Source organism: Ixodes scapularis, unplaced genomic scaffold (assembly GCF_016920785.2).
Source record: "Ixodes scapularis isolate PalLabHiFi unplaced genomic scaffold, ASM1692078v2 PGA_scaffold6__148_contigs__length_123643588, whole genome shotgun sequence".
In the NCBI taxonomy this organism is placed as follows: domain Eukaryota; kingdom Metazoa; phylum Arthropoda; class Arachnida; order Ixodida; family Ixodidae; genus Ixodes; species Ixodes scapularis.
In genome coordinates this window covers 108,046,836-108,056,746 of record NW_024609881.1, presented here as the reverse complement: position 1 = coordinate 108,056,746, position 9,911 = coordinate 108,046,836, and the positions used below count along the sequence as shown (strand labels likewise).

The 9,911-nt window shown below is 50.2% G+C and overlaps 2 protein-coding genes across 3 annotated transcripts in view; one reads left to right on the top strand and one right to left on the bottom strand.

Moving 5' to 3' along the window:
• Positions 1–5,005, bottom strand: part of LOC8050867 — an 11,995-nt gene extending 6,990 nt beyond the window's left edge. The window contains exon 1 of one of the 2 annotated variants that reach the window (XM_042294425.1): positions 4,958–5,005. Coding sequence is in view for 1 of the 2 variants with exons in the window: in XM_042294424.1 (XP_042150358.1) it covers positions 4,027–4,035 (9 nt within the window). In the remaining variant the exon portion in view is untranslated. Of the gene's footprint in view, positions 1–4,026; positions 4,096–4,957 lie in introns of those variants that run through there. The other variant, XM_042294424.1, reaches the window with a different exon arrangement.
• A 286-nt stretch (positions 5,006–5,291) lies between these two features.
• LOC8050868 (ATP-binding cassette sub-family C member 10) overlaps positions 5,292–9,911 on the top strand; it is a 35,660-nt gene continuing 31,040 nt past the window's right edge. The window contains exons 1-3 of the mRNA XM_029987387.3: positions 5,292–5,392; positions 6,165–7,632; positions 8,324–8,551. Coding sequence (XP_029843247.3) covers positions 6,187–7,632; positions 8,324–8,551 — 1,674 coding nt within the window. The 5' untranslated portion in view covers positions 5,292–5,392; positions 6,165–6,186. The remainder of the gene's footprint in view (positions 5,393–6,164; positions 7,633–8,323; positions 8,552–9,911) is intronic.

The following is a 9,911-nucleotide window of genomic DNA, read 5'->3' as shown; positions in this document are numbered from 1 at the left end:
GTTACTGTATCTTAGATACATTTGTGAGTACTTGGTATCTTGCAAATACTTTCGAACGTCAGTAGTTAGTACTCTAACTTAAATACTTTTTTTCAAGTAACTTGTACTCATTTTAAAGTTACTTTTGAGTTACTTTCTATTTTTTATTCTCTTTAGAGGCGGGAAGCTTGGAAATATTGAACTCCAGTTATTTTTGGCTAGGCGCCCTGCCATTGCAGATATATTTCGTGCCACGTAATACAGTGCACTTCCGTGCGTCTGCTGAAAGAGGTGGCACGGAGAAGCAGGTGTCGCAGCCTCAAGCCGAGCGGGACGCGTGTCGTGTCTTCTAACTGGGCAAAACCGCAATTTGTTTGTGGCCAAGTCCAAGAGCAACAGAGATTCCGAAAGCAGAAGGAGCATGCGGGTGCAAAGCATAAGATTCTGCACAAGGCTACAAGCAGAGGGAGGGCGCTTAATTGTGTCGGAGAGAGGGAGTGGGTTCTACAAGTGTCTGCTAAGAGTCGACAGTAAACCGGAGTTTATTTTCCTTATGTTATGGTGTGTAATCATATTAAAGAAAGCCTCCCAGCTTCAGAAATGCCTTTGCATCCGCACGCAGTCGCAAAGACCGCTCGTTCGTTCTACTGGGCTTTCTTCGCACACAAGATTCGTGAGTCCGTAAGACGCAATGCTTTTGCGCCACAAAACCCCAATCTACTACTACTACTCGTAACACGCAACTACACGGCTCCAATCCGGCGGCCCATCGCTCGCGGCGTACGCAGCATTGTCTTCGGTAGCACGAATGACCGCCGAACGGCTAAACAAAAACAGGGGCAGACCATCGGACACGAATTTCGAAAAGCAGCTGTTTCTCCAAGGGAACAAAGCTTTTTGGTAATGGCGTTTTGATTTTCATTTTCACAAGTGGATAAAGGTTGATTGTATGACGTTTTTATTTTGTTTCATTCGTAGTTACTTGGGACCTCATAGAAGCCTGAGTGGCGGCCAAAGTATAGCTAAGAGATTTCCAGGAGATTCGATAGTAGCTGGGAGGAAGAATTTTTTCTGACCGGTTGTGCTTGACAATGAATTGCAGGGAAAATTGTATCTTGAGAGTATCTTGAAAGTAACGAGTTAATTTTGTGGAGTGTTTTGTACTTTACTCAGTTACTTCATAACTTTGAGTATTTAGTGCTCTACTCAGTTACTAATTTTTCGTGGTACTCAGTAATTCAACTTAAATACTTTAGTGAGTATCTTGTACAAGCCTACGCCATGTGTCCGCTGTGTGCGTTATTTTGTTTACATGCCACTACTAGAAGCTCGTTACATGGCATGTAAACAGCGTCCTCGGTACTCCCTCTTCCGGATCTCACCAAGGGGGGGGGGGCACGAGCCCCGATGCGCTCACCCCCCCCCCACCCCCCCCCCCCCTCCCTCCCGTACCCGTACTGCCCGTACTCTACGCCTATGGTCGCAAGAGCAGATACGGTCAGTGAGATAACATGCTACGGCTGTTTAAGGCCCGTTCACACTCTTGCGACCGAGTAAGACCGAGAGACCAGACCGGTTTAAAGCCTCTTGCGATCTCTTAGGACCAGCTCCGCTGCAGCGCATCCGGTCCTAAGAAGTCGCAAAAGGGTTAAAAACCGGTCTGGTCTCTCTCGGTCTTTACTCGGTTGCAAGAGTGTGAACGGACTGCTTTGCTTCGAACATCTGTAGCAGATATTAATACATATTCGTAAGTTGCGGGCCGAAGAACAAGTTTACCACGATGAACGGAGGCTCAGAACGAGTCCCCGCTTATTTTCTGAGAAGAACTGCGATCTATGCGGTGTGCGATCATGCACTTTGCAAAGCTAATCGTAAGCTGTCGTTGCGCATGAACGAACGAAACTATATGGCCGCCAGTGAATGCCACCTTCGGTACCACGACGCGCTTGAGTGAACAGGGAGTAATGTGCCGAGAAACTGAGAGAAAGAGAGGAGGTCAGAACGCTGAGCTCCAGCTGGAATGAGAAGTGGGTAGACCTAAAGTATAACTGGATCGTCAGAAAGTAGCGCCATGCTTCCCTAATGGCCGCTATTTTGGCTCATGAAATGAGCAATTCTAAAATGAGCCGTTCTAAATTTGCTGGTGACGGGTAGCTTTATGGAGACGTTTCTTGTATACACGGAGAATTTGCCCTCCACACATTGGCGAAACAAGCGTACATCTTCGTACCACCACCACATGCGATGTCTGTGCTTGGAGGCTTTAAAAATAATTTTCCCGTTTTGAAATACGCAAGAACAATAAGACATCCGCCGAAATATGGGCATGATTGATGAATTGATTGCTTACAGAGTGCCGCTTATATTGGCCAGGAACGCCTTCAGTACGATGAGACTCCATGGTGATCTTGGTGCGACTGGATTATCACGACCCTCTCGAAGTCGAAGATTCGAAGGGGTTGAAATCACAATTGCCATAACAACGGAGACCGATTAGCCAATCGCCTTGGGAGGTTTTGGTCGTCTGTATGTTAGTATTTGTTTCTGTTCGGCTAGCAGGCAGGGAAGGCAATGGCGCTTTTCCCAAGATCCAGTGACTTTAGGAAGATACGGTGCCTCGATGTCCTTCTGTTTAGGGTGATGCCATCGTTTGCAGTGCCCGATGCCGACAGCACACGCTCACAGTGAAGAATCGTGAAGAACAGGATGTCGCCGTCAGCGCTACGAGCGCGTGCAGGAACAGGCTCTTTCAGACGCTTCAGAGAAATAAATATAAATAAGCGTTCGGATCAAAATGAACAAATGTCATCACCCTAAGCAAAGCGCACATGAAGGCACCCAGGTTGACCTAAATCTAGATGTCTTTTTCTTCACTGCAGTCGTCAAACACGTATAGAACGCGGAACGCCGGCGTCCGACGTGGCTCTCGCATTCCAACTCGTTCGACGTGTGCAGTAGAGAGAAAGGCAGATATAGCTTTAGGTCTACCCACTACTCATACTAACCAGAGCTCAGTGTTCGGACGACACCGTGCGTCCTCGTTTCCTCCTCTCCCTCAGTTTCTCGGCGCATAATCTTCGTGAGCGATTGCCGAAGAGCACTTACAAACTACGGTTGCTAAGCTATACTCTGTTTCACCTTGTGTTGTACCGCAGTAAAGGCTACAAGCTTGAGCTCCTTGCTCCAGGGCACAACTCGGCGGCACAAGCTCTCGTGCACCAAGGGCAGCTGCCAACGCTATGAGCTCGCGCTTCTAGCCTTCGCTGCGGTACAACATAAGGTGAAACGGAGTATAGACATAACATAACAGACAGAAATCGTCCGTTGGGACAGCTGCAAACGTAGCAGAATAACACGGCGAAACAGCGGCGTTAACAAGAAACCTCTTTGAAAACAACATCACGGGCACACAATCCTAAGTGTGTATCGTTTTTGCGGTTTCCACAGCCCGTACCAAAAGTCCTAGCTGTGTTAACACGGAGGTTCGGGCGAGTTGGTTGCGCATGATGTACGGGGGAACAGCGCACCCGCAAAGCATGTCACTCAAGTCCACACGCACAAAAGAAAGAGACACTTACGCAGCGCTGACTAACAACTCTCTGGTATTATCACAAATTTTCCCTCGTCTTTTTTTTTTTTTTTTTTTGTATTATGGATTAGGGCAAGGGAGAATAATTGGTCTTTTTTTTTCTTCAATCTAGTTCTTCAAAAAGAACTAGACTACCTAGCCTTGCATTAATTTCAATTTTAGTTAGTTTACGGTTTAGCTTCTCATTGAAAAAGAAAAAAAAACGCCAATTAATCTCTCTGGCCCAACTCTGGCCCTAGTCCAAAATACAAAAAGAATACGAGTTTCTCTTTCTTTTGTGTGTCTGGTCTTGAGCGACTGCTTTGCGGGTGCGCTGTTCCCCCTGCGTCCTAGCTGTGGCACAGCTCCCAATGAGGATGATAATGTGATCAGTGTAACACGAACGCTGCCTTTGACGCAATTCATGTGTCGGCGCCGATTTCCGCACTTGACTATATCTGATACTGAAAATAACTCACCCTGCCCATCTGAAGTCGCCGCTGTCGTTGTACCCAGTCTGCCAAAAGCAATCTCTTTCTCCTTTTCCTCTCGGCTAACACTTCGAACATTCGTAACAAGGTTAAAAGTTTATCTGTCTGACGCACGTCAGGCAGATAAAACACAATATGTATTTGATATATGAAAAAAATCAATAATAGTTTACTTTGTATTTATCGATTTACCCCAGCGCGTAGAAAAAAAAAATCAGTTTTAGGAATTGAGCCGTGGTAAGTTGTCTCTTCTTGACAGCTAACACGACTAACATGCGTAAAATAAAGTATGGTCAAGCTTAATAATACTTTTTCAATTCTTACAATTTCCTCAGCCCAGAGTGCGATCTCCATGGCCCAGCACGTGCCATTTCGTGATTTTGGGAAGCCTAGCAAATCGCGTGACGGTTTGAAGCTGAGCTATTTGGTTCATTGCAGGATTAGAGAGAGATAGAAAAGGCGTACACACCGCAGAAATAGCGACTGTTTAAGGCCAACATTCTTTTTCTTCATCTATAATGAGTTTCACTTGCACGAACGAACTTTGAAAATGGCGCTTTAACTAGCGAAAAAGAAGATGCAAGCAGTCCCTCGGTTTCCGCCTGATGACGTCATGAAGTGTAATGTTGTCGCCGGTCGCGATCCTGACGGTGTTGCAGTAGTGGTGAGTCCGGCGCCTGCTGTTCTGCTGTAGAGTGCAGACAGATCGCATTCTCCAGAGTGGCAGTACACGGAAGCTTCGGAAGGCAGAGGTTGGAACGCTACGACGACAGCGACACTCACGTTCGCTTGTGCTTTTTGCCAGCATTTCTACCGCCAACCACCAGGATCGCGAGGGCAGTCAGCATTTGTGACGCCATTTGTTGCCTTTTGGGCTGTGTAACAACTCCCAAATCTTACTCGAAAGGATCCGACTTACTCTGGCAGATCATGTGACGTAACAAGACATAGAGCAACGCTGGACGCGCTGGACGCGAATAAATATTCGAACGCCAAGAGTGAGATGGAGTAAATTTTGGAACACGGCCTTGATATATGGACGGGCGGCGTAGAACGCTAAACACACCAACCGGAGACGCCCTCGAGGCACCATAAAATAATATGTTTAAATCTTCATGAGGTATATGCTTTCTATTGGTCGGACGTTGTTTAATGTTAGTGCCGGAAATAAATCCTACTCGAGTAGATCACGTGACAATGCTGTTGTCACGTGATAATGGATCCCTGCTCTTTGCGATTCAATGAATCAAACCACAGGCACGAGTTGATGGAGCTTCTTGGCGACGCTCTACGCGCAATGCGATCAACGGGGGCATTCTGACGTTTCTTGCCTGCTGTCTATCATCGGGTATCGGTGAGTCACGCCTCTGCTGAATCGGAACACATTTCCATAGGCAGGTGCAGGTCACGGGGAGACAGAATCCGCCCACGCGTGGCGTGGAGTAGCCGACACGTTTGCAGTTTCGGTTTGGGAGGCTCGGCTGCGTCGGGGGAACGGAGGAGGAATTCTCATCTTCTGGGATGCCTGGTGCCACTGCGAGGTCCATCTCGAAGACACGCAAAGGTCGACGCAGCACATTACGTAAACGTTGCGTGCGCACCGGACGTATACCGCAACTCTCCCACAGTGAAAACGCCTGTCGGCGTGTCTCAAACGCGATTACAAGCGCGCGGAACGCTGCTTTATTTTAGAGTAACATGACCCATACAAAGTTTATTAGCGGTGTGGGAATATTGCTTGGGATCAAATAGTGCATTGTCACCCCTTGCTTTATCACTGTTTGAAGAGAACCGGTATATGCCGTGGTTTACCCTGCACTGCGAATGCAATTCGCACCATAAAGTTTTTATGCGCATGCATATTCCAGATCCCCGTTTTTCGGTTACGATTGTGTTGTTGCATGTGAACCGTAAAACTTGCCTAAAAAATTTGTCGGACGCAACTAAGATCACATTCGTGTAAAAAACATATTATGGGAGGACAAGTGGTAATACTTATTTGCCGGTGACAGCTGAAAGACCGAAGATGCGCATGTGTTGTGATCTTTCTGCCGACCACCGATGCCTCCTGTACTGTTCCCACTTCTTGTGCTAATAAGATTATAATGGAGTCCATTATACTGCAGGTCTGCTCCCAAAGGCCTGACGATGACCTTCTGGAACGTCTTCTGCCCTGCCAAAGGCCTGGTGATTTGGGAGGGCAACCGGCTGGGCCACTGCTTCCTGGACCTGCTGCTGACCTCCGCCCATGCCATCCTGGCCGTGCTGAGCGTCTTCTACGCCGGCCTGCGCCGCATGCCCCTCCGCAGGGACCACCAGCTCCTGCTCCTACTGCCGAAAACGTGGCGTGCTCACCTCCGCAAGGCATGCTGTTGCATGCTGCTGCTCGCACCGGCCGTGAAGCTTGTGGTTTCTCAGCTCATCCTGAGCGAACCCATCGCAGCGTCTTCGGCTATCCTGGTGGCTGCCATCTTGCTGTCCTGGACGGTGCACTTTGCCTACCTCAGCACCCTCTCCAACCCACTGCCTCGAAGCCGGCGCTACACGGGCGAAATCCCCGTGTCGACCGCCGTCGCGCTCTGCGGCATCTGCACCACGTTTCGCATCTCGGCGCTGCTGTCTCTTCCACGGAAGGAGCTTGGACCCTTGTTGTCTCACCAGGTGGAGCTGTACGCAAACATAGCGAGCGCGCTGTCGTGCACCTTCTACCTCGTCTCCGCCGTCCGCTTCTCCAGCACGGCTGGGGTGACGCCGCCGCCGCGGAGTGGCAGGGAGTCTCCGTCCGCGCAGAGTTACGTGCGACTCGCGGACACAGATGACGACGCTGGTCAACTGGGGACCGCGGAAGACACCAACTGGATCTCCCTGCTCACGTTCTGGTGGGCAGGCCGGCTGATGCGCCGCGGCTACCGCGGCCGCATTCATGACACGGATGATCTGCACGAGCTTCCGGTGGCCCTCCGGCCGGAAGAGGTGGTGTCCCGCCTACGGCGGAGGATGTCGCGGGACGGCGTCTCCCTGTTGGGCCTCTTCCACCGATGCTTCGGGCTGGAGTACTACTCCGTCGGACTGCTAAAGCTTGCTGTGGATGCGCTTGCGTTTGCAAGCCCCGTCCTCCTCAACGGACTAGTCGTGTTCCTCGAAGACGGTCCAGGGGACGGCCCCTGGTGGTCTGGGTACGCATACGCCTCTGGGCTCGTGTTCGCGTGTCTTTTCGGTGCGCTCCTGTCCACGCACTACGCATACCTGGTGTCCCGCGTTGGGCTGAAGGCGCGCGTGGTGGTCGTAGCGATGGTCTACCAGAAGACGCTTTCTGTGGACTTGGCAAGGCTGCACGAGGGCACAGCAGAAGCCATCAACCTGGTGACTACGGACGTGGATAGAGTGGTGAACGTGTTCCCAAGTCTGCACGAAGCCTGGAGCCTGCCGCTGCAGGTCTCCGTAACGTTGTACCTGCTCTGGGGTCAGGTGGGGCCATCCTTTGCGGCCGGTGTGCTTCTGGCGGTTCTCCTGGTTCCGGTCAACCATGCGTTGGCACTGAAGATTGTCAGCCTGAGCAAGGACATGATGGGCAAGAAGGATGCGCGCATCAGGGTGAGTAGACTGCTTTTTGCAGACAACCTCTTAAGCTATGTCTCCAGCTGAGACCTTCGTCGGTCGCGTAAAAGCTGTCCTGCTTGACAAGAGCAACTCTGTCCGCACATTGGGTGGAGGTAGTTCAGAAGTAGGGCCATCTTTTTGTGTAATATTGCGTTTATTCTAAATAAAAGTTCCAGCCTGTGGGAGCTGTTCTTCCTCTGTGCTCCAGTGCACTGCAGGGAAGTGTAGGAGCCGGGAGTGTGGTCGATGGCAGAGATTTGTGGCAGACAACTGGTACTTTGCTCGAGAACTTGCACAGTTGCTCTTTGAGTGCAGGAGCAATGATCTAGGGATGGAGAGGTTTTGTCCTTTTCTAAATAAAAGGATAATGGTGATTGATTGATTGAAAACACATTTGAGAGAAGCGAGCTTGCTAGGGACACCCTTGCACGTAACCGCTGGTTTGGTCATGTCAGGCCTTTTGCACTGAGCGACTTAAGCTGGCATTTATGCTAAAGATGCGCTCAGAAAATGCTTCACAATTTTGCGTGCTCACCACCAGTAAGGTATTCATAACAGCGGATTTCAAAGAATGATTACCATGGCTCCTTTGCAGTAGCGTGTCAGAAGCACTTGCTACTCAACAGTAGGATTGTGCATTCGCCTCTGCACGCAACATGTCTAATCATGAAAGGTGCTTTTTCAGCTCATGTCCGAGGTGCTGTGGGGCATGCGCATGATCAAGATGCACGCCTGGGAGCCCCTGTTTCAGGCCAGGGTGTCGCTGATCAGAGACGCCGAGCTGGGTTTTCTGCGGAAGCGGAAGTACCTGGACGCGCTGTGCGTCTTTTTCTGGGCCACCACTCCCGTGCTCGTCTCGGTGCTCACCTTCGTCACCTACGTGCTGCTGGGACACTCCCTCACCGCTGCCAAGGTCAGCTCCCGACTTGCTTCGCGACTGCCTTTGGAGTTTTTGCAGGACAAGAGGATACATTGATTGACACTTTTAAGAGTATGGAGCACACTATTTACAGATATTTACATGATACTCAAGCAGCTCGTTGGTGTGTACCAGCGGAATTTTGGCCGGTCAGGTTGTTGGCGTTCTGTCAAGAGGGCATCCCTCAATCTCGCGTGAAAGGAGCACAGATCCATGACTTGTGATTTTCTTTGGCGTCCATCCATCGTAAATCTACTCACTGATTCTTTTAAAAAAAAATGAAAGCCGTTTACATCTATCTCCCTGTAACGCCGAATTAGAGCGCAGCTCTTGAGGAGGAGGAACCAAGGCCACAAAGGTCACGAGACCCCCCTCCTGAGGTCACGTGACCTTGGTGGGGTCATGTGACCCCCTCCACAAAATCACGGGGGGGGGGGGGGGGGTCACGTGACCTGCGGGTGTCACGTGACCTCGGGGGTCACATGACCTGGGGGTGTCACGTGACCCCCAGCGAAATTTTTCCGGTAGATTTAGCGGGGAAATTTTTCCGCTAGACTTAGCGGGAAAATTTTTCCGCTAGATTTAGCGGGGAAGTTTTTCCGCTAGATTTAGCAGGGAAAATTTTCCGCTAGATTTAGCGGGGAAATTTACCCATAATGCACCGTGCAATTACACCGACGGCTACAGCGACGCCGCTCAAGCCGGAAACGGGTGCCTAAGAGCTGCGCTCTAAAAAATTTGATTCGCCAGGTACATGTCTTTGCACATTGTGACTTGGTGCTTTCCTGAAACTCAATGCCTGTTTCGAACATACCGAAAGAGATTGAGTATTGTAATGAGAGGCAGGAAGCTGTGGAGAGTTGTATATGTCTCCTAATTTAGCTTGAATGTCGGTATGCCTATTGCATATATGCCACACATCTGAAAAGCTCCGGGGCAAAGCGCCGCCCTACGGATCTCCAGGTGGCGGGTTCGAATCCCGACCGAGGTGCCCGCAGTATGACTGAGGCACATTGCCGAGAAGGCGCCGTGTAATCAAACTTTCGGTTGCGCGTCAAAAGATCCCCAGGTGGTCCAAATTAATCCCCAGTCCTCCGCTGGGGCGTGCCAGATGCTCTTCGTTGGTTTGGCACGTAAAATGCCCAAACTTGATTGATTGACACATCTGAAAGAAGACAGTGTGAAGTGGCATTGGCAGCTGGACATTGCAAGCTACAATTTCGCTTGGATATGTATGTCGCTGGTGCAGTAATCGCACCAACTTCGACGATAGACGTGGGTTTTCGTGTCGGGCCAACGGAGAACATGGGGCATACCCTAACCGCTGATTCACACTAAAAGCATATCCGCGTTC